The 22205-nt window shown below is 54.5% G+C and overlaps 1 protein-coding gene across 1 annotated transcript in view; it reads left to right on the top strand.

Moving 5' to 3' along the window:
* Positions 1-15521, top strand: part of NCS1 (neuronal calcium sensor 1) — a 50060-nt gene extending 34539 nt beyond the window's left edge. The window contains exons 4-8 of the mRNA XM_066255947.1: positions 384-462; positions 1726-1814; positions 2174-2251; positions 5247-5361; positions 12355-15521. Of these exons, the coding sequence (XP_066112044.1) occupies positions 384-462; positions 1726-1814; positions 2174-2251; positions 5247-5345 (345 nt within the window). The 3' untranslated portion in view covers positions 5346-5361; positions 12355-15521. The remainder of the gene's footprint in view (positions 1-383; positions 463-1725; positions 1815-2173; positions 2252-5246; positions 5362-12354) is intronic.
* The last annotated feature ends 6684 nt before the right edge of the window (positions 15522-22205 follow it).

Genomic DNA, 22205 nt, shown 5'->3' with positions numbered 1-22205 from the left:
GTCCCCAAATGTAAAACAGTCGACACCCATTGGTCCAGAGCCCTGTTCTCTTCAGGAGCATCTGCGCCTGTGGCTGTGGGCCAAGGGGGCAGGCGGCCTCGGGCAGCTCTCGCCCAGAGACGGTGCGTGGGTCAGCAGAGTTCTGGTTCTCCTTCTAGCGTCACCCCTCTGTCCCTCCTGCCTGACTCGTCCCATTTCTAACCCTGTTCCCTCCCCTCCCTGCTCCTGGTTCTGTCCCTCATCCCTTCACTCCGCCCTCTCCATGTGGGTGCCTGTCTGCCACGATATCTGGTGTCTGCTGCCGTCCACCACCACCTGGCCTAGGTCCAGCCTGACCAGGTGGCCCGGCTGACTGAGGCCACCGCCCCTCTCTCTCTTGCCAGGATGGGCGGATCGAGTTCTCAGAGTTCATCCAGGCGTTGTCGGTGACCTCGAGGGGAACCCTGGACGAGAAGCTGCGGTGTAAGTCCGTCCCCCGGGGCTCTGTCGGGCAGCCCCTGGGCGGTCCCGGGCCAGGAGGAGGCCAGAGAACCGGGCGGGGCCATCTCTCCGGGCGGAGAGAGTGGCACCGACGTTCTGCCGTTTCGGGTCAGGGGAGGGCTCCTGGAGATGGCCATGCAGGAGGAGCAGGGCTTATGTAGGCAGGGTGAACAGGTGGGGTGGGAGCCAGGGGACGATCAGACAGGTGCAGATAGGGGCAGTGGGCAGTGCAGCCTGGAGTTAGAGACCCCATTCCAGGGCTGGACCACTTAGAAGCTGCTGTTCTGATGCCTGATCTCATTCACCCACTTCTCTTGTTCACCCACTTCTTCCCTCGTTCACCCGACAGAGGCTGACCAAACAGGGCCACGTGTCCGTGCTGGGCAGGAGACCAGGACCCCCCGGGGGGGCTGGAGGGGGGGTCAGGTAGACAGGCACTTGCTCTCACAGCTGTCAGTCTAACATGGGGCCATAATGTTTTAAAAATCCTATAGAACCAAGACAGGAAGAGGAAGGTGGGAGCGGCCAGGAGGGAGCTGACCCTGGGCCGCGTCAGGCAGAGCGGAGCTGGGCGGGCAGAGCAGGCTGAGGAAGGGGGGAGAGGACTCCAGGCAGGAGGGCGGCATGGGCGAGGCCCCGAGGCAGGCGGGAGGGAGAGCCAGGGGTGCAGAGGGCTGAGCAGGCCCATGCTGGGGCAGCGGGGACCCTGGGGGGGGGGCGGAGGCGGGAAGGGAGTGAGAGAGGTTGAGCGCAGGGGGGCCTGAGCTCACAGATCACGATGATGACGTTTGCTTTGCGCTTTGTCAGCGGGGAGGAAACCCTGCCGTTGCTTTCTCTTCTGGGTGTTATTTTTTTTTAAAGAATAGAAGAGGATTTTATCCACCCGAAAGCTCCCCCGTTCCCTGGGCCTATTGTTTTATTTTCTACGTTGGCCATAGGGACGCAGCGTAACCAGAAGGGCAGAGGCTGGAGCCTGCGGGGACATCAGACCCTCTCTCCCGGCTCCAGCCCCTCCGGCCTCAGGCTCGCTGCCCCCTTCTCTTTACTCCGTGGTTTCTTTTCTCCTAGTCCTAGTTGAATTGGTGTGTGTGAGAGTGAGTGCCTGTCTGTCTGTCTGCCTGTCCCTGCCTGTCCTGAGGTAAATGTTCGCCGGCCGCATGCGTAAGGGCCGTGGGTCCCGACTGCGCTGCGGTGCGGAGGGCAGAGCGTGGGTGGGGTGACTCAGCCCTGGCCGGTTGATTGCAGGGGCCTTCAAGCTCTATGACTTGGATAACGACGGCTACATCACCAGGAACGAGATGCTGGACATTGTGGACGCCATTTACCAGATGGTGGTGAGAGGACTGGCCCCCTGGGGTTGGGGTCAGGGGCGCCCATTTAGTGGCTGGGCTTGGCCCAGAGGCACCACCACGGGGCGGCCACTCTCTGGCCGGGGGTAAGGGTCGGCCAGGTGGGGGCCACGGCCTGGGGTCATTCTACAGGTCCTTCCGGGAGCAATGTGGGGGCTGGGGTGACAGTGGGTGGGGCGGGTAGGATGTCCCGGAGCAGAGTGGCTGAGCTCCTGGGGGCTGTGGAAGGGAGATGGGGGGCGGTCCTTATCTGGAAGCAGCCCGGGTCTGGGGGCGGCAAGTGTGTGGCCCAACCCCGAAGCCCAGAGTGCCCGGAGCCCAGCCCCGCCCGTCTGCCCCGGCAGGGGAACACCGTGGAGCTCCCCGAGGAGGAGAACACCCCCGAGAAGCGGGTGGACCGGATCTTCGCCATGATGGACAAGGTGCGGCTGCGGTGAAGCTGGGCCCGCCCGGGGCGGCGAGGCGTGCGGGGCCAGGCCCCGGGTCCCAGGGGAAAGGGCCTGGAGACCCCTCCTCACAGGTGCCACGTGACCACCTCTGGGTCTGGCCTAGGCGGGCGGCACAGCCTGGTGACATACCTGTCCACTGGCCTGGCGTGCAGCCATTCCCATCAAACATCCAGTTTTAAGTGTGTTTGCCCAACACTTTTATCAACTAAGATTCTGAGCCTTCTTTATTTTTTGCCATGGACCCCGTTGGCATTCTGGAGAAGTCCGTGGACTTCTCAGAACAGTGGCTTTCAGTGTATCAGATAAATCCACAGGATCACAAAGGAAGCTGATTATTTGGGAATGCAGCTGTCAGCGTAGTTGTCAGAATGAATCTGTGAGGTGTTACAGGAGCCTCTGTATTCTCTGTATGCATGCATTAGACCAGGGGTCGGGAACCTATGGCTCGCGAGACAGATGTGGCTCCTTTGATGGCTGCATCTGGCTCGCAGACAAACCTTTAATAAAAAAGATAATAACGTTAAAAATATAAAACATTCTCATGTATTACAATCCGTTCATTTCCTACTGCTCATGTTCATGGTTGCGGGTGGCTGGAGCCAATCACAGCTGTCCTCCGGGACAACACCAAATTTTTATTGGATAATGCGTAACATACACGGGTCGTTGTATGGCTCTCACGGAATTACATTTTAAAATATGTGGTGTTCATGGCTCTCTCAGCCAAAAAGGTTCCCGACCCCTGCATTAGACAGTGAGCCGTAGCATTGGGCCTGGCCCCTGCCCCGCACTTCCTCAGGATGATACCCGTCCGTGGTACCCTCAGCAGCTGTGATGTGATAGGAGATGGCCCGTGAGCCCCATGGTTGGCGGGGTCACAGGCACTGCTGGTTCTGTTGGGGATCATCACTGAGGTTCATCATGGAAGGCAAAGCTCAATTTCAGTTAGAAGTTAGTGAAAAGACTGACCTCATTTTTTCCCACCAGAGTTCATAGATCTGCTGAATTCTGTCCATGCACTCCAGGTTAAGAAGTCCTTTTTTTGAGAGAGAGAGAGAGACAGAGAGAGAGAGAGAGGAAGGGAGAGAGATGAGAAGCATCAACTTGCAGTCACGGCACTTTAGTTGTTCACTGATTGTTTCTCATACCTGCCTTGACTGGTGTGGGGGGCTTCCGCTGAGCCAGTGACCCCTTGCTTAAGCCAGCAACCTTGGGCTTCAAGCCGGTGACCTTTGGACTCAAGCCAGTGACCATAGGACCATGTTGATGAGCCTGTGCTCAAGATGGCAACCTTGGGTTTCGAACCTGGGACCTCAGTGTCCCAGGCCAATGCTCTCTCCACTGCGCCACCACGGGTCAGGCTGTAATAACTTTGTTTTAAGTGGGAATCTGATGATCCGGGTGTTAAGGAAACCCCATATTGCTTGTCTTAAATGAAAGGGATAGAAATGACAGTGACATTGGGCTTATTATTACATGCTGGCTGGACACAGGCACTGGCCAAAAGCTCTGAGCCTGAGGCCTAAGACTTTTTTAATTAAAAAGGGGAGATTAGGCCCTGGCTGGTTGGCTCAGTGGTAGTTTATCGGCCCGGCGTGTGGAAGTCCCAGGCTCGATTCCCGATTGGGGCACACAGGAGAAGTGCCCATCTGCTTCTCTACTCTTCCCCCTCTTCTTTCTCTCTACCTCTCTCTTCCCCTCCCGCAGCCAAGGCTCCATTGGAGCAAAGTTGGCCCGGGCACTGAGGATGGCTCCATGGCCTCTGCCTTAGGCGCTAGAATGGCTCTGGCCGCAACAGATCAACATCCCAGATCGCCCCCTGGTGGGCATGCCGGGTGGATCCCAGTCGGGCACATGTGGGAGTCTGTCTGACTGCCTCCCGCCCCCCCCCACTTCTAATGTCAGGAAAAAAAGGGAGATTAGCCCATGTCAGAGGGGCAGTAAAGACATGTGGGTGCAGACTGCACTGGGCTCTTGGTAATAGTCAAAGGACGTGTCCAGAGTGTGGAGCAAGGAGCACCCACCTCCTCATAGGTGGTCCAGTGTTACTTAACGCCAAGGCCACACCTTAAATCTCCCCATTCATGCTTCCCTTATCTTGGGAAACCAAGCTGCCCCTGGAGTCAGACTGGGTGTTAATTCTGGCTTCCCCAGTTCCCAGCCATGGGACCCTGGGGAGGTGGCCTAGCCTCGGTTTTTTCACCAGTAAAATGGGGATAAGAGAAGCACTTCTTCCTGGGACGGGCCTGCGGACCTGTGAAATCAGCGCTTGCACTCAGTGCGTGGGGGCACAGGGTGGGCGGGCCGGAGGGTGCCCGGCAGGGCTGGCTGGACTTCTCGTCCTGCTTTTCCTGCTGGAGGTGGGGCGCGTGGTCTCCAAGGCCTTTCTGCTCTTTCTCAGGTGTCCTGGCGAGATGCTCCAGGGGGTGGTTCTGGCCAGACACCCCCCCCTCCCAAGAGACCCACTAAAGTCCCTTTGCATGTGCTCCGCCGGCCTCCTCCCGGGTCTCCCGGGGTCCGGGGTAGACTGCTGCGGGGACCGCTAAGTGCCCTTCCGAGAGTGACCAGGAGACGCATTCGGTGCTTAGCCCTTCGGGGTTACCCGCCACGCAGGGGTTAAGAGCAGTGCCGGTAACTCTGAGCTGGGGGCGCCCCCAGTTTGTTTGCCCGGCACTTGGCGCGGCGTGAGCTCACAGAGCGTTCACGCCGGTGCCCCGAGGAGGGGAGGCCGTGCGGTCATCCAGTCCCCAGACGAGGAAACAGACCCAGAGAGGCGGGTCACACGCCCAGGCCACCCAGCCGGGAAGTGCCCGGTCTGTCCGAGGCCTGCCTCTTCTCACCGGGGACCTGCATCGCCTCCCTCCCGACCTAACTGGGGAAGGTCAGCCCTGGGCTGGGGGCCAGGCCAGAGGCAGCAGTCCCGGCGGGCTGGCCGTCCCTTCTCCCTGAGCCGCCTCTCTGCTTACAGAACGCCGACGGGAAGCTGACCCTGCAGGAGTTCCAGGAGGGGTCCAAGGCCGACCCGTCCATCGTGCAGGCGCTGTCCCTCTACGACGGGCTGGTATAGTCCAGCCAGAGCTGGGGTGAGTCATGGGGCCCTTGGGGCCTGGAGTGGGGGCCTGGAGTGGGGGGAGGGAGGAGGCAACCCAGCCACCAGACAGCTCGGGTTGGCAGGTAAGTACTTGCCCAACCTGGGTCTGCCCAGTGGGGCACAGCGGACGGGGGGAGGCTTAGGAGGCAGGGCCTGCGAGTCAGCCTGAGCCCCTTACCACGCCCCTCTGCTATACCCGGTTCAGCCCACGCGCGTTTACTTGAATAGACGTTTCCCTGGATTGAAAACAGTTAGATAACCCCAGTCTCAGCCAGGATGGGGCCCAGAGAGCGGGAGTCCCTCATTCCCTGACCCGTGGTCAGTGGAAGGCCCGAGCCCCTGGCCGTGTCTTCAGTGGAAGGCCCGAGCCCCTGGCCGTGTCTTCAGTGGAAGGCCCGAGCCCCTGGCCGTGTCTTCAGTTGAAGGCCCGAGCCCCTGGCCGTGTCTTCAGTGGAAGGCCCGAGCCCCTGGCCGTGTCTTCAGTTGAAGGCCCGAGCCCCTGGCCGTGTCTTCAATGGAAGGCCCGAGCCCCTGGCCGTGTCTTCAGTGGAAGGCCCGAGCCCCTGGCCGTGTCTTCAGTGGAAGGCCCGAGCTCCTGGCCGTGTCTTCAGTCGAAGACCCGAGCTCCTGGCTGTGTCTCTCGGTCAGACGCTCACACATGGTTTCTAGTCTCACCGGGCAGGGCAGCAGTAAGTGCAGGGTGAGAGCATGCCCAGAGGCCTCTGCTGCTGCAGGGAACGGCTTCCTTCTTCTTTCTCGTCCTCTCCTGCCTCTGCTCTGCTCTGCCTTTCCCTCCGCTGTCCCCCGTGTCGGCTGGAGGAGGGGCGTGGGGGATCCTCCGAGACCCTGTCCAGCCACGAGCGCTCCTGGCCGCGTCCTCTGGTGGACAGATGGTGCTTTCTCTGGTGTTTGTCTGCGAGTAGAATGGCTAGGTCGTGGGATATCCGCTCATTCCGCTTGGAGAGACCTGACCGGACAGTTTTCCAACGTGGTTGGACCATTTCGTACTCCCGCTAGGGGTGGGTGAGGGTTCCGGTTGCTCCACACCCTCACCGACACGGGATAGTCTGTACCTCTTTAACTTTGGCCGTTTTGGTGGGTGTGATTTTAGTTTGCCTTTCTCTGATGAGCATGGACGTCGGGTGCCTGTCCCGGGTGCCTCCTCCATTTTCACGTCTCCTTCAGGAACGTGCTGCACACTGCGTGCCCTCAACTCGGCAGCTGAGAAGAACAGACATCAGGGATCTGGGCACAGCTCAGCTGGGTGCCTGGGCTCAGAGTCGCTCATGAGGCTACAGTCAAACTATCAGTAGGGTGAACAACCATCCCGGTTTGCCCAGGACGGTCCCAGGCTCAGTGACGAACGTCCCCTGTCCTGGGAAACTCCTCGGTCGCAGGTCAACTGGGATGACCAGCAGTTGTTGGCCAGGGATGCAGTTTCATCGGAAGGCTTGGCTGGGGTGACCCATTCCCATGCTCACCCATTTGGTTTGGGAGCCTTGGTCCCTTGCCAGGCACAGGGCTGTCTGACACCATGGCTGGTGGCCTCTCTCAGGGTGAGCTTCTCGGGAGGGAGGGAGAGAGAGAACCCAAGATGAAAGGTGCGATGTTTTTATAACCCGATCTTGGAAGTGATGTCCATCACTTCTTTTTCAAGAAGGCCTTGGCTGCTCTAGGCTAACTGCATCTCTATATAAACTTTAGAATCAGCTTATAAATTTCTATGTGCACACACGTACACAGGGATTTTCTCTGAGAATGAGTTTAATGTGGGGGAGAGCTTTTTCATCTTGAGTGTCCCAATCCATGAAAATGGTATACCTTGCTATTTAGGTCTTTTACATTTTTTTCCTTTGTTTAACATTTTATTACTTTCAGCTAAAAAGTTCTTTCGCATCTTTTGATCAATTTATTACCAGGTATTGATGTTTTGGAAGGTATCGTCAACAGTCATTTTAAAATTGTATTTTTCATTTTTTTTTTCTGGTTTATAGAGATCCCATTGGTTTTCACTGATTGATCATAGAACCTTGATCCTGCCAAATTCATGTGTTCAGTCTGAAAGTCTGCCGTGGCTTCCTTTGGGTCGTCCACAATGCATTTCTTCTTTTCCTGACCTTCTGCTGTTTGTTCCTTTTTCCTGCCTCCTTGCAGGAGTGGGTCCCCCCCCCATGCAGCGTCACATAGGGGTAGTGAGGGTGGGCATCCTTGTTTCACTTTTGGTCTCAGGGGAAAGCTTTTATTAACCGTTATTAGTTAGGATGTCATTTTATAAATAGGTTTGTATCAGATTTAGAAAGGTTTTCTTTTTTCTAGTTTGCTAGAGTTATTTATTGAAGTAAAAAATCATGCATGGCGTTGAATTTTATGAATTTTTTTCCTGCATCCTATGCTCCTATGGTTTCCTTTTTTCTGTGTGATGAATGACGCAGGTTGGTTTTTGAACGCTGAGTCGCCCGTGCGTTTCTAGAATAAACTCCGCTTAGCTGTGGCGTGTCACCCTTTTTATGTACCCTCAGACATTTTACTATCATCAGCTGATATCTAAAAAAAAAAAAATCTCCAAAATTTTTAGTTGCATTTGACTTTTAATAATATATTCGTCTCAGGTGTGCAGCTTAGCGGGTAGACACTTCTGTCACTCATTAAGATGGGGAGTGGTCCGGTTAGGAGGCCTGGACCATCTGGACGCTTCTGTTACTATTTTCCAAAGAAACCTTCTTCAGTGAAGGAACGTTAGAAAGTATGTCTAAAAGCGAAATCTCAATCAAGCTTATTAAAAAAAAACAACAACACCCTTCCTATATATAATGCAAATAAAACCCCTGTGAACGTTTGTGCCCAGAGTGACTCAGAAAGAACCGAGCAGTTCCAGAAACTTCGTGCTCAGTACCGGGCCACACAGGAACACACACTCAAAGGACTTGGTAGAGGGACAATCCCAGTTATTTCTGTAACTGTCCTTTCTGTATTTCTGCGGGGCCCGCGGGGCATGCTGCTCTGTTGTCTGACTCTTGCGTCCCCTTGTGAGCGGCCACCACGGTCCCTGGGGCCGCTGTCCTGCCGCACACTCCCTTGCTACCCCCGGCCAGGGAAAGAAGTGGACAGACGTGGGTTCTTCGTGTATCCCCTCCCCGCCCCCAGAAAAAGTCATCTGGTGTAATTAATTTATTTAAAGAGTGCTATTCTTCTTGAATCACACTCTTCTTTATTTCCCCCCTGCTTGCTGTGAGTATATATATATGTGTAACTTTCCTCAGCAACAATGAGTTCATAACCATATGTTGTTGGCTGTTTGTTTGTTTTTCTTTTAATGAACAACTTCTGGGAAACATTTTATTTATTTTTTTCTTTCGGAGACTCAGTGCTAAGGAAGGAGATTTTTAGTGTGTTTCACTTTAGTCTGTTTGAGCTCACACCTGTTGTGTCCGCAGGGGCTCTCCTGAGCTCCGCTGTGTTACACGCAGATCCCTCTCACCAGCAGCGTGTCCCCCGAGAAGGTGTCGCTTCATTTCCACGACACGCTGTGCAGAGTGACAGGGCCCAGCTTCTTCCCACAGCCTGTCCCCATCGTCCTCCTCTTTGCCCGAGGCTTCTCCAGAGCTGACTGATAGTAATTACGTCCAATTTGTATTCTATCATTTCTGTGATTTATTTGCCTGCTCAGATTCCTGAAGCATCATCGTTCCTGGATAAATGACTGTCACAGAATTCACTGAATTATTCAAGGACTGAGGTCATGCATATTTTCTACGGGGTAAATGTTGTTTGAGACCATTATTTTTATTATTATTATTATTATTTTAATAGCCACATAGCATTTTGTTATATAGCTTGGCCAGAATTTAACTCGCCCTGTGAGGTGGGACCCCCTAGGTGGTTGAAAATGGGGTGGATTAAAGTAAAAATTTTTTTTATCATGGAAGCATTCACACACAAATGTAGGGAGAATCATGTAACACCGTGTACCCACCGTCTGGCTTCGGAATCACCGACTCACACCAATCTTGTACCACCTCTGCCCTGCCCCCCACCCCCCACCCACATACCCTCACCCCCACACCCCCACATCCTCACACACCCCTACACACCTCTGCACACCCCCACACTGTGTACTGTGAAGCGAATTCGAGACATCATATTATTTCAAAACATAAGTATTTCAAAGTGTGTTCTAAAAGAACGATTCTTTTAAAAAATCTGCAATTCCAAGAATTCAATATTAATTCCTTCATACTTTCCAGTCTTCAGTGGGCATTCCAGTTTCTTGTTACCTCCACGGTTTTCTTTCTTTTTTTTTTTTAATTTTTATTTATTCATTTTAGAGAAGAGAGGGAGAGAGAGAGAGGAGAGACAGAGAGAGAGAAGGGGGGAGGAGCTGGAAGCATCAACTCCCATATGTGCCCTGACCAGGCAAGCCCAGGGTTTCGAACCGGCGACTTCAGCATTTCCAGGTTGACACTTTATCCACTGCGCCACCACAGATCAGGCTCCACGGTTTTTTTTTCGTTGTGGTTTTTAGAATCAGAATCTGAACGAAGCCCGCATGTTGCAATTGGTTGACAGGCCTCTGAAGTTTACTTTAATCTATAAAATTCCCTCTTCTTTTTTTTTTCTTGCCATTTGTCCAGAAACGCATTCTCTAGCGTCTTCGTGTGTGGGGTTTGCTGATGGCGCCCTGTGGTGTCGTCAATGCCATCTTCTGTCCCCGTTCTTCCTGGCGATGGGCGGTTAGACCTGCATTCTGGCTGGGCTCTGGGTGTGCTCGGCTTCTGGCGAGAATGCCTCATGGGTGGGGCTGTGTGTGTCCACTAGGTGGCGCATGATGGCTGGCGATGTCAGCACCATGGATGGTCTCCTCTGCCATTCATTCATTCATTCATTCATTCACAGGTGGTGCAACATGGTGACATCCTACGCCTCCTTTCCTTCCTTGATGTTAGCTGGGTTGCTTCTACAAAGACAGACGCCCCCATATTAACTATTTGGTTACTCCGCGTCGTAGTTTTTAATAGGAAAGGCAGGATAGATACTTGATTCTTTCTCTGTCTCTGTTTTCCAAATGAGTTGGATTTCAAACATCCTTTAGAGGTGTGTGTACACACACACAGGCACACAAACGTGCGCATTCAGTGGGTTCCATCACGTTTGCAGGTGCGATGCCGCACATTTGCCAGGCTCACAGATCGCTGTGGCAGGTGAAGAATGTGGCTGGAAGCTCAGCGGAGCCCCCTGGGGTTGACAGGGACCACCAGAAGGTGGGGAGAACACCGGCCTCTCCCTTGGGGCACTCTGTCCTCCCTCTGGGCGGCTGCTCCACTCCTCTCTCTCCCGTTGTTCCTGCACCACGATGGCCACCCAAATTCAGGTCCTGTGGGGCTTTCTGACTCCTCCAGGCCTCCCCCACACACACCCACAGCTCCTGACTGGCTCAGATAATGTCTTCACGTCCTCTCCCACGCATCGGGAAATGGCCCCCTTTGGGTCAGACCCTGACAGCTGTCCAACGTGTGTGTGTGGGTGGGTGGGTGGGTGGGGCGACAGGGACATGCAATTTAACGCAGATATGGAGCAGGTTATGGGAAGGATCTGTGGGTGGCTCAGATGGTAATGGACTATCCCCTGTGCCTCCTTTTTTATTTTTTTTAAGCGATTGCAGTAAGATTCACCTGACATAAAGGTAACCATTTTTAAGTGTGCAGTGTGGCAGCGTTTAGTACACGCACCATGTTGTGCAACCACCCGCCTCTATCTGGTTCTAAAATATTTGCATCGCTCCAAAATCATGTGGACCCATGAAGCAGCTCCTCCCCACCCGACCGCCACCCCCTCCACCCCCAAGCCCTTGGCAAACATTAACCTGCTTTTTATCTCTAGAGATTGGCCTCTTTTGGAAATTTTATGTAAATAGAGTCAGGCGCTATGTGGGCTTTGCGTCTGCTCCTTTCCCTCCCTGCTGTCTTCAAGGTTTCATGTTACAGATAGAGTGTGTCGCTTCTTCATTTCTTCTTTTTTTCTTTATTTTTACTTATTGATTTTAGAGAAAGAAAAAGGAAGAGAGAAAGAAACATCAATTTGTCCCACTCATTTATGCATTTGTTTGTTGAGTCTTATATGTGCCCTGACCGGGGATCGAACCCTCAACCTTGGGGTATCGGGGTACTGACGCTCTAACCAACTGAGCTGTTGGGCCGGGGCTCCATTTCTTTTCATGGCTGAGTAATAGTCCATTGTATGGCTAGACCACATCTCTTGTTTATGCATTCATCCATGGATGGATCTGTGGGTGGTTTCCACTTTGTGGTGATTGTGCATCATGCTGCTGTGAACATTGATGTACATGGGTTTGTTTGGGTCCCTAGTTTTAAAGTTTTGGGGTAGACACCCAGCGGTGGGTGGTATGGTAACTGGGTTGTATGGTAACTCCCGGTCTCTTTGAGGATGCATCAAACTCTGTCCCGCAGGGGCCTCACCATTTACATTCCCAACAGCAGTGGACAAGGGTTCTCATTTCGCCAAACCCCGCCCAAACGTGTCCTTTTCTGTGTTTTGATGGCGGCCATCCTAGCGGGTGTGACGTGGTGTCTCACTGTGGTTTTGAGTGGCATTTCCCCCGGCTGACTGCTGAGCCCCTTCTCACCTGCGTCTCCGCCATTCGGCACCGTGTTCTCAGAGGCCGCAGATTGTTCGGCCCGGTGGCTCCGCCCTCCTCCACCCAGCCGGTGCCCTGATCCTGCGCCCTGAGCCCGCTCCCTCCCTTCCAATCCTGCCGTTTCCGCCGACACCCCGACACCCGAGGGAAACATTGTCTTCATTTCTGAAGGCTCAGTACCAAGTGCTGCCAGATGGGTGGGTTGGGGGTGTGTGTGCCCCCTGTTAGGACTTCCGACTTGACGCCTCTGGGCCCTCCCTGGGCCCTCCGCCCACTCTGGGCGCATCCCTGGCCGCCCGCTCTGAACCTGCCTCACCTCCTTGTGTCTTCCAGATGCCTGGGAACCACGCACCGCCTCCTGTGCCATGAGGCCGCCTCCGCCCCGACACCCCCCTCCTGTGTCCGCCCAGCCTTTCCCGCAGCCACACCGGGCTGGTGCCCCGACAGACGGCAAGGCCCGGCTCTCCACCCCCTGCCCCGCACCCCCCTCCGCCTGAAGCCACTGCCTCCGATCGCCGTCCACCTCTGCTTGTCCAGAAAAACCACACGGAACGGAAAAGGCTCCAGCCCTCTGCAAAACCGAGGACCCGGCTGCCTCGCGGACAGCTCCTGGTCCCCTGCTCTCCGCGCACGCTTTCGTTTTTTATTTCAAACAGACCTTGAAAAAGAGAAAGAAAAAAAGACAAACAAAAAACAACTACCTTCTGTTCTAGAAGATTCGGACTGACACCTGGGGAAAAGGCCTCGGGGACCTTGGAGAACTCTGCCTTGTCCTTTGGCCACCAGAGAGACCACAGGAGCCACGGCCTGGCCGCGGGAGGGCTAGCGTGTCGCGGGGTGGCTGCCTGAATAACGTGATTTGTCCTCCTGTCCCCGGGCAGCCAACCGCGGGCGTGGCCAGAGGGATTATGATGATGACTTTTTTTTTTGTGATAACGGTATTGTGCTTTTTGTGGGGAAAGTAAGTTTTTTTTATATCTATTCATATATAAGTGATACCTTTTATTTATTGGTCGTTAACTGTTGCTGCTGCCTCTGTGTCCGAAGTTCCTGAGGTGGGGCTGCCATTCACACGCGCAGCCCTCGCCTGCCTGCCCACGCACTTGGGACCACGGTGGCCAGCAGTGGCCAAGAAGCCAAAAACTTTTTTTTTTTCAAATACTGTGCTTGATGTTTGGAGAGGGCCAAGGTGGGCTTCTTAACTGGCTAATGCACTGTTCTCTTCAGCCCAAATGCCTCTCCCTTCAGTCCCTTTTCTCTGCTCCCTGTCCACCTCTGCCTGTCTTGTCTCCTCCCCTGGGCCTATAACGTCTTTGCTGAGGACAACCAGGGGACACCTGTTGGTGTCGCAGCTCTCGCTTTGGTGTTTGTAGCAGCATGGAGAATGGAGGGGCTTGTCTTGGGACTGGGAGTCATGAAGGGGGTTGGGTACAGAAGGAACGTGTGAGGAGGTGGAGGGGGGGGGGTTGCAAGCCTGTGAGCGGAAGCAAAGGCTCTTTCTTCCGCCCGGTGGGCTTTGAAAATAGTCTCTCCCACTCTGCTTTCCTGGCTCCCTGGCTCCCTGGCTCCCTGGCTCGGATGCTGGGAGGGAGGCGAGAGAAGGGTGCAGGTCATCCCTCTGGGTGGCGGCCACTACTCTGGGCTTTGGCCTACTGTACCCATGGGAAGATTTTAAGCACTGTCTGCTCCGAGAAAGGGTGGCACCAAATCTGCCACCAGGAAAGTCAGACAACCTTGGACTAGAGACCAGGAGCCTGAGGCTGGCTCTGGCTCCAGCTCCAAGACTGTGGGCCACCCCCTGCCTCTCCAGGGCCAGCTGCCCCGGTGGCAGAGCCAGGAGGCCTGGCTGACTGATGTGGGCACCCCCCACCCCCCATGCTGACATGGTGTAACTCTAAGTCCGAGTTTCCTGCACTTGGTGATTCTGTGGTTTGTGGCTAAGTGTGCCAGACCCCAGCAGACACAGGGACCGTCTGAGTCATTATTCTGTCTCTTGGCACAAGTCTTCAGAGACATGGCGGGTACTGGTCGCGGTCTGTGGGGTCAGATGACACACCTTGTCCCTCCCTGCAGTGCATCCTGGTCCCCCCTGGACTCTTGAGCTCTTTTTGGCCCAGAACTGGTCCTCGCCCGGAGGAGGTGCTGGGAGTAAGAGGCTGTCTCCCAGACCGTTTAGATCCTCAGTCTAACATTCCTGCTGCTTCTTTGCAAAGCCAGTAGCCTGCCATCTCCCTGCTTATCCCAGACCTGGGGCAGCGGAGCTGGGCCTCGGCTCCCACTTTGAATCGTCCTTGGTCTCTCTCCACTTTGCACTTTTCCCGGGAGCCTCTCCTGCTAATTAACCCTCAGACAACAGACCCCCCCCCCCCGAGAATGTCTTTTGCGAGAGGGACTCTGCCGATGGGGTGGGTGTCCATCCCCGTCCGTGGGATGCTCCGCTGGCCCCAGAACCCACCCTTCTTGCCCATGCCGGCCCTTTGGCTGCACGCTGCCTCCCCTGCAAGCCCCCAGATCCTGTGGGGACAGGAGCGGCAGTTCTATTTTCACAGGTGACTTTGAAGGCTGGGTTCTTCAAGGCCCCTGTGGTCACCTTTCTGCTCAGGCCGCTGGCCCAGGAAGCCTAGGACTCACCTCCAAATCCTTCAGTTCCTTCACCTGGCTGTGACCTGGGGCCCTAGAGCAGGAGACGAACTTGGCTACTTGGGGATAGAGAGGAGGAGAGTGGGGCCCCTTCCCAGGTTTTGATCGCTTTCTGGCCTCTGCCTGAGCCTTGATGGCTTCTCTGGCCCAGTGGGAAGGATGTTATCTATGGTCCAGCCTGTCCCGGAGGCATCACAGGGAAGAGGCGGTGGCTGAGCGGCATGCATGCAGGGTTAAGCACGTGGACCCCGTGGGCTGAGGCACCGATTCCCAGGCATCTGTAGAGCATCTGCATGCGGGACCTTCCTCCTACCTTCTAGGGGGAGGTTTGGCCTTTTGGTCTGGAGCCACGGCTATGCTTCTTGGCCTTGGCAGGTGGTACTTTGGATCCATGCCTCAGGCACACCTTGGGTACATGCCCTGAGACAGCTCAGAGCCGCCAGAAGGGCCACCCTCCTTCCTGGCAATGTGCTGGACACTGGCCATGTGTGCCTGAGGTTGCCAGGCAGGGACAGTTCTGTCCCCTCCTCTCACCAGGCCTGTGGCTGCGGCACCCTGGGAACCCAGAGCAGTCCGTGGACCTCTCTCCCCGCATCCTTTCCCACCTGAGGCCCAGCCCCAGGAGCTGCTGTTCCCTGGGGACTCCCGCCGGAAGCCAGGCTCGGGGTCCCTTTACCGACCCTCGCTCCCAGGGCCCAGGAGCAGGGTCCAGCCTCGGGCAGCTTTCTGCAGCAGCCCTGGCCTTTTCACGGCATCTGTTCCCCTCTTTGTGTTGATGGTACTTCGGAGAATGTCATGAGTTTCCAGTATTTAACCAGGCAACGTAAGGTCAGGACAAACGGATGTGTCCCTCTCTTACCCTGAAATGCCTTTGTTTGACAGCTTCCGAGACGACAGACACACCTGAGCTTTCTGGGACATTGTCTCTTTTCTGTGTGAGGGGGTAGCGATTAGGGTGCCCGCGTTTCCCTGGGAGAGGCAGTTCTCCCTGGAGAAAGCCCGGTGTCCAGTGGAGAGCTACCCTTTACTGCAGCGACAGCTTCTAATCTAAGGGATCCAAGGGAGTGTGGGAGCGCCCCCTGGTGGCGGCGAGCTGCCAAAGCACTTGAGACGCCCCAACCAGCCAAACAGGTGATTCCAGAGGGCGGGAGGCTGCAGGTGGTGGGGAGGTGAGTAAGGGGCTGTGATCTCACTGAAGCCCTCGGCCCCCAGCCCCGCATTATTGACAGTGTGTTTTCCAGATGCCCCTCTTCTAAGTGTCTCCCGGGGATTAGTTAATTAGCATAAGGGCACTGTGATGAGAAGCCTTGTCCCCCACTTTTTAAAAATATCTGCAGAATAAACCCAATGATGGACTTTTGAATGAATAAAAGGCTTTTGTTGAATAAACAGCTGGTCCCATCTGTGTCTTGGCATCTAGGCTCAGGCTGTGTCTACCCCCAGGACCGGGACAAACCCAGAATGCAACCCCCAGTCCCCAGGGCTGTACCTTGTCATTTCCCCCGTGTCTTTGCAGTGGCTCATGGCCCTAGTCTGACTCAGTAACCAGGGGCTTTTCCCTGGAACTCTGGACAAGTCACTTCAGCTCAGTGGGACTCAGTTTCCCCATCCCTCAGATGGAGGTGAGAATTTCTGCTCCGCTCGCCTCACGGGGCATGGTGGGGCGGCCATGAGTCGGGTTGTCGGAGCCCCCTGCAGAGGGCAGCTGCCAGTGCAGGGCTCGGGACTCCCCTGGCGCCCCCTGGCGCCCGCACCCGGAGCCTGCAGCTTTGGAAAGGGATTTGAGTGACTCACCACAAGCCCACAAGGCAGTGCGTCCCGTCTGGGTTCTTGTCTTTCTGTTTGCCTCCCCAGACCCCTCTGGGCCTCTTTCTGGGGTGCTGTCCTGTCTGGACTGGCTGGCGTGTGTCTGGGGAAGGGGCAGGCCCTCGCCCTGGTGCTGTGGCAGGGCTGGGTCAAGGCCCCGGGGTGGGGGTGGGGGACAGGCGCCACGCAGCATGCCCAGGGCTCCCCGTGCTCCTCTGTATGTCGTCCGTGTCACGCCAATTAAACACGCTTCCTGACTCGTCCTGGCCTCCCTTGTGTGGACCTGTTGCTTTGTCTGTCTCTGTTGTTTTCCGTTTCAGTCTAGGTTTCTTCTTCCTCCCGTGACACCCCTTCTCTTGCTTTGGGTATTGTCCGCCCAGTCACCCCGAGAGACGTGGCGAGAGGCTCCGGCGTAAGGATTCAACCAGAGAACTTCAAGGGGTGTTTCTAGGAGGCTCAGGGTTGAGCAGGGTGAGCCCTCCACCTCGTGTATTGCTCCCAGCATCTCCCTTCCTGCCTGTTTCATCGATCTGGGGACTCACAAGGGTTTTTCCTAAAGGTTTAAAAAATATTTGAAAGCAACTGGCCCAGACCAGCGAGTGGATCGCAGCTTCAGTATGACGTCAGCTTCGCCTAGGGCAGGGGTCCCCAAACTTTTTACACAGGGGGCCAGTTCACTGTCCCTTAGACCATTGGAGGGCCGGACTAAAAAAAAAAAAACAAACTATGAACAAATCACTATGCACACTGCACATATCTTATTTTAAAGTAAAAAACCAAAATGGGAACAAATACAATATTTAAAATAAAGAACAAGTAAATTTAAATCAACAAACTGACCAGTATTTCAATGAGAACTATGCTCCTCTCACTGACCACCAATGAAAGAGGTGCCCTTTCCGGAAGTGTGGCGGGGGCCGGATAAATGGCCTCAGGGGGCCGCATGCAGCCTGTGGGCCATAGTTTGGGGACCCCTGGCCTAGGGGCTTGTAAATACCCAGATGGCCAGCCGCACCACCGCCTGAGTGGCCAGTGCTGCTGGTGGGGGGACGGCACTGTGAGAACCCCTGGGGAGCTGTCTGCACCGCAGGACAGCCAGCTGGGCCCTGATAAGGAGTCCTGCCTCCATGTGTCCAGAGTCCGGCGAATCATTCACGCACCTGGATGCGACTTGCTCTCATGATGCGTGGGGCCCCGAGGACCCGGAGATCTGTCACCCGTGGAGGGGTGCATCGGGAGGGGAGGTGGGTCAATGAGTAGCTCCCATGGGAACTCCCAGAAAGGCAACTCGTGATTCAGCACCCGGAGTGGCTGCCCTCTGCCACGGTGCCCCCTCGGCCTAGAACCTGGGATCTTGGTGGGGTTTCCTCTTTGCCCTCCAGGCAAGTAACCGATGTTTGCTCAGTACTCACGAGCTCTGCGGTGTGCGGGGTGTTAGCGGAGAGCGGGAAGTCACCTGATGCATGGTCCCCACTTTCCAGAGCTTGCTGAGGAAACTGATTCAGAGCACATGGAAGGAACTGTCGCCTCACATGCATAACTGCTGGTTAGAAATACATTCTTGCTCTTGAGGGACACGTGAACGTATAGGTTGATGAGAGCAAATAGCCAACATTAGAACGAGCCGCCCACCCCCTGCAATAATAGGTGGCACTTCAGAGTTGGTTTTGGGAAAGGGATTGGCAGACCAACACCACCTGCGACACAGAGCTGGCGGGCCCCACAGAACTTCCACTCGGGGCCGCAGCAGCCACTGAAAAGGGGGTGTAAAAAGAGCCTCCATCACAGCCACGTTGGGCACCCAGTTTCCTGCCTCGCTCTGGGAGGGTTGAAACTATGAGAGTGAACCAAAGGCGATATGGGAGGCAGTGTGGGGCAGTGGTTAGGGCTACAGGCTCCAGAATCAGACCTGCTTCCCAGCCACACTCTACCACCGGACACTGGCATGTGTTCTCTAACTGACAGGGTCTTCTGGGAAAAATGTGGACCCCCCAGTTAGAGGCAGACAGTGGCTCCACAGCCCCTCTCAACAACCTGGCCACCAGATGGAATGTTACAACAAAAGCAGTTCTTATTCTGTCAAATGCCCAAACATTTACTAGCAAGCAGGGACAAACACAGTCATCCACCTGTATCTGTCCGTCCAAGGGAGGGGCGGGGTGACCAGGACCCCAGGGGCCCTGCTCAGAGCACGGCGGTGAAGGCCGGAGCTGCTGGGCCCTCTTCCCGGCTGGGGTGCAGACTGAGCTCCAGGATTCTTTCCAGCCCGCCGTTTATCACGATCACCTCACACTTCTGTGAAAAGTAATTTCTAACATCCTTTTGCTAATGAAGAGACTCTGTAGATTTTAAAAATCTTTTTATTGATTGTGTTCTTTTTGTTGTTGTTCTTGTTTTTTTGTATTTTTCTGAAGTGAGAAGCTGGGAGGCAGACAGACAGACTCTCCCATGCTCCCAACTGGATCCACCCGGCATGCCCACCAGGAGGCGATGCTCTGCCCATCCAGGGCGTCACTCTGTTGTGGCTGGAGCCATTCTAACGCCTGAGATGGAGGCCATGGAGCCATCCTCAGCGCCCGGGCCAACTTTACTCCAATGGAGCCTTGGCTGTGGGAGGGGAAGAGAGAGACAGAGAGGAAGGAGAGGGGGAGGGTGAAGTAGATGGGCGCTTCTCCTGTGTGCCCTGGCCGGGAATCGAACCTGGGACTTCCACACACCAGGCTGACACTCTACCACTGAACCAACTGGCTAGGGGTTATTGATTGGTTTTAAAGAGACAGGATGTAAAAGAGAGAGAGAGAGAGAGAGAGAGAGAGAGAAACATCAATCTGTTCCTGTATGTGCCCTGACCGGGGATCAAACTTACAACCTCTGTTTATGGGGAAGATGCTCTAACCAGCTGAGCTATCTGAGGGGTCTGTAGTGTACATTTTATTTTTATGTACTTGTTGATTTTAGAAAGAGGAAGGGTTGAGTGAGGGAGAGAGAAAGAGAGAGTGAGAGAAACACTGATTTGTTGTTCCACCTATTTATGAGGTCATTGGTTGATTCTTGTATGTGCCCTGACCAGGGATTGAACTCACAACCTTGACTTATTGGGATGAGGCTCTAACCAGCTGGATGATCCAGCCAGAGCTGTAGTGTAGATTTTAATAACAATATATATTTAAAATGCTAATGTGACGCCTTCCGGAGAGCAGATTCCTAACTATAGGGCGTTTCAAATACTAAGGGACTCTCCCCTAAGGTGAAGATCGGAGGTAATTTTCATGCACATACAACTCCATTCTACCAACTCATTGGAAGTAAATGAATTTTCTGGGGCACCCCTTTCTGGGAAGACCCAGATCTGGCTGAAAGAGCCCATGTGAGGGTTGTTGGGGCAGCGGTGAGCTCACAGTGGGCGTTTGCTGTCGCTGACGGTGGCCCTGTCTTCTCCAGGCAGCCAGGGGAGGCGTCAGTGGGACAAGGCTCAGAGCCCCTGCTACTGTGGGCACGTGGCGGTCACAGTCTCTTGCTCTGCATCAGGCTGTGGTCTGCACTCACCTGCCCCAGGCCCAGCCCACCCTGGGCAGCTCACTGTGGGGCCAGGCCCAGTGAGGATCCAGACCCCAACCCATCTGAGCCACCTGGGATGGCATGGACTGGCTGCTGTTCCCTGGGTGTGACAGCATGGGAAACCCCACAGGATGGCTCTGCTTCTTCTACTGCATGTCTCCCCTGTCCCCCCTGCCCTCCCAAACCCCCGACTCACATCTGCATGTTAGAAAGTATTCACATCCCCCCCCCCCCCAGAGCTCGGCTTCGGGCAGTACCAGACACAGAGAGAAGAAAAAGGAGAGCATGGGTGGTGGGGGCTGGGTGGGGTGGGAAATGCGATGTGAACCACCGCCAGGCTGTCTTCCTGACGTGGGCCCCCTGCAGCCTGCTCTGCTCCTGGGGCAGGTCCTATGGTGACAGTGCCCAGGTCACATTCAGGGAGAGAAGAAACCTTATATCCTCCAGGGTCCCTGGTCTGGAGGAGCCTCATTGGGGTGGCATGAAAGGGGGCTTTGAAGGGTGCCTGCGTTTAGGGAAAGTGAGCTCGCGTAGGTATGATAGAGCCTTCTACTTGTCCCCATCTCTTTACCCCTTTCTAGCTGCACACAGAGCTGCACGGAATTAAGGACTACGTTTCCCAGACTCCCTTGTAGCCAAGTATGGCCACGTGACACAGTTCTGACCAATGGGACAAGAGCAAATAGCAGATTTCCCATCCTCTTATCCCAATGGCAGTCAACCTGGTCCCTACTGCCCACTAGCGGGCATTCCAGCTTTCATGGTGGGTGATGGCGGAGCAACCAAAGTATAAATAAAAAGATAGATTTAACTATAGTAAGTTGTTTTATAAAGATTTATTCTGCCAAGCTTTGTGAAAATCCGACATAAAGTACTTCATAAGTAATTATTATATGCTTTAACTTGCTGTAACTCTGCTTTATAAATTTTATAAAGTAAAGTTACTTCCCTACTTTATAAATCACCATTATTGTGGAACTGGTGGGCGGTTAGAAAATTTTACTACTAACAGAGATACAGAAGTGGGCGGTAGGTATAAAAGGGTTGACTACCCCTGTTTCACCCCCTTCCTGCTGGCAGGACCCAAGACTCAGAAATAAGCCTCCCTGTAGCCTGGGTCCCTGACCCTGTGCAGCCACCACACCAGCCCTGGGCCACCTATACTGGTACTGTTAGGAGGGAGAGAAACACGCCTCTAACTTAATTAGGCCATCCTGGGTCTCTGTGTCAACAGCCAAATTTATATTCTACCTAAGGTGACCAACTTTTTTACAATGAAAAGGAGGACAAAAATAAGTTGAAGAAAAACAATATTGTAAATAAAAAGAAACATTTTATTCATTGCAACAATAATTCACTATAATATGATAAATGCATAATAAAAACACTTGTAATATTTTATATTGTAATTTAGGTACAAAGACGTCACATCACACTCAATGGATCGACTCCGCATCGATCGAATACGGACATTTACAGGTTAGTCTTCCAATATCAAAAAGGAGGACAGGTAGGAGGACAGTTTTTGAGGGAGGAGGGAACTTACAAAAGAAGGACTGTCCTCCCTAAAGGAGGCTGTTTGGTCACCTTAATTCTACCTAATGTACTGAGTGACCCGCCGGGTCATTCTAACTGATCAGGCGCCACCTACAGATGTTTTGCCAAAACTCCCACCATTTGCCGAAGTGATTTGGTAAAAACCTGGACAGTGCCACGTGCTCCCCATGGCTCCTTCCTCACTCAAGCTGTCCCATCTCCCTCTCCGTTTCCCTCTGTGCTCCCCTCCATGGCTCAGGGGCCTGAGGGTCCCAGTGGGAAGGACTCCTGGGGGGAGGGCTTTCTTTTGCTGAAGGACGAGGGACCTAGAGGCAGAGGCAGAGGCCCGATGACCTGAGGGTCCCCAGGGAGACTAGGCCAGGTGCATCTTCCATGGGAACCAGTGAGGGGCAAGGCAGGCTGGCCTCACGGGGGACTCCGGAACTTGCCAGGGGCCCTGGGAAAAGGAGCCCAGAGCCCCTCACAGTCTCTTCAGATGCCCGCCTTAGGATCCGTGCCCTTCCCCCAGTGGAAGCAGATCTTGAAGGTAACAGACATGATGAAGACAACAGCATTGTTCAGAGAATGTGGAGAAGGGCAGGGAAGACCCTGGCTGGTTGGCTCAGTGGTAGAGCATCGGCCTG

Source organism: Saccopteryx bilineata, chromosome 2 (genome assembly GCF_036850765.1).
Source record: "Saccopteryx bilineata isolate mSacBil1 chromosome 2, mSacBil1_pri_phased_curated, whole genome shotgun sequence".
NCBI lineage: Eukaryota > Metazoa > Chordata > Mammalia > Chiroptera > Emballonuridae > Saccopteryx > Saccopteryx bilineata.
Note: the sequence above shows the minus strand (reverse complement) of the source record. Positions and strands in the feature narration are given on the sequence as shown.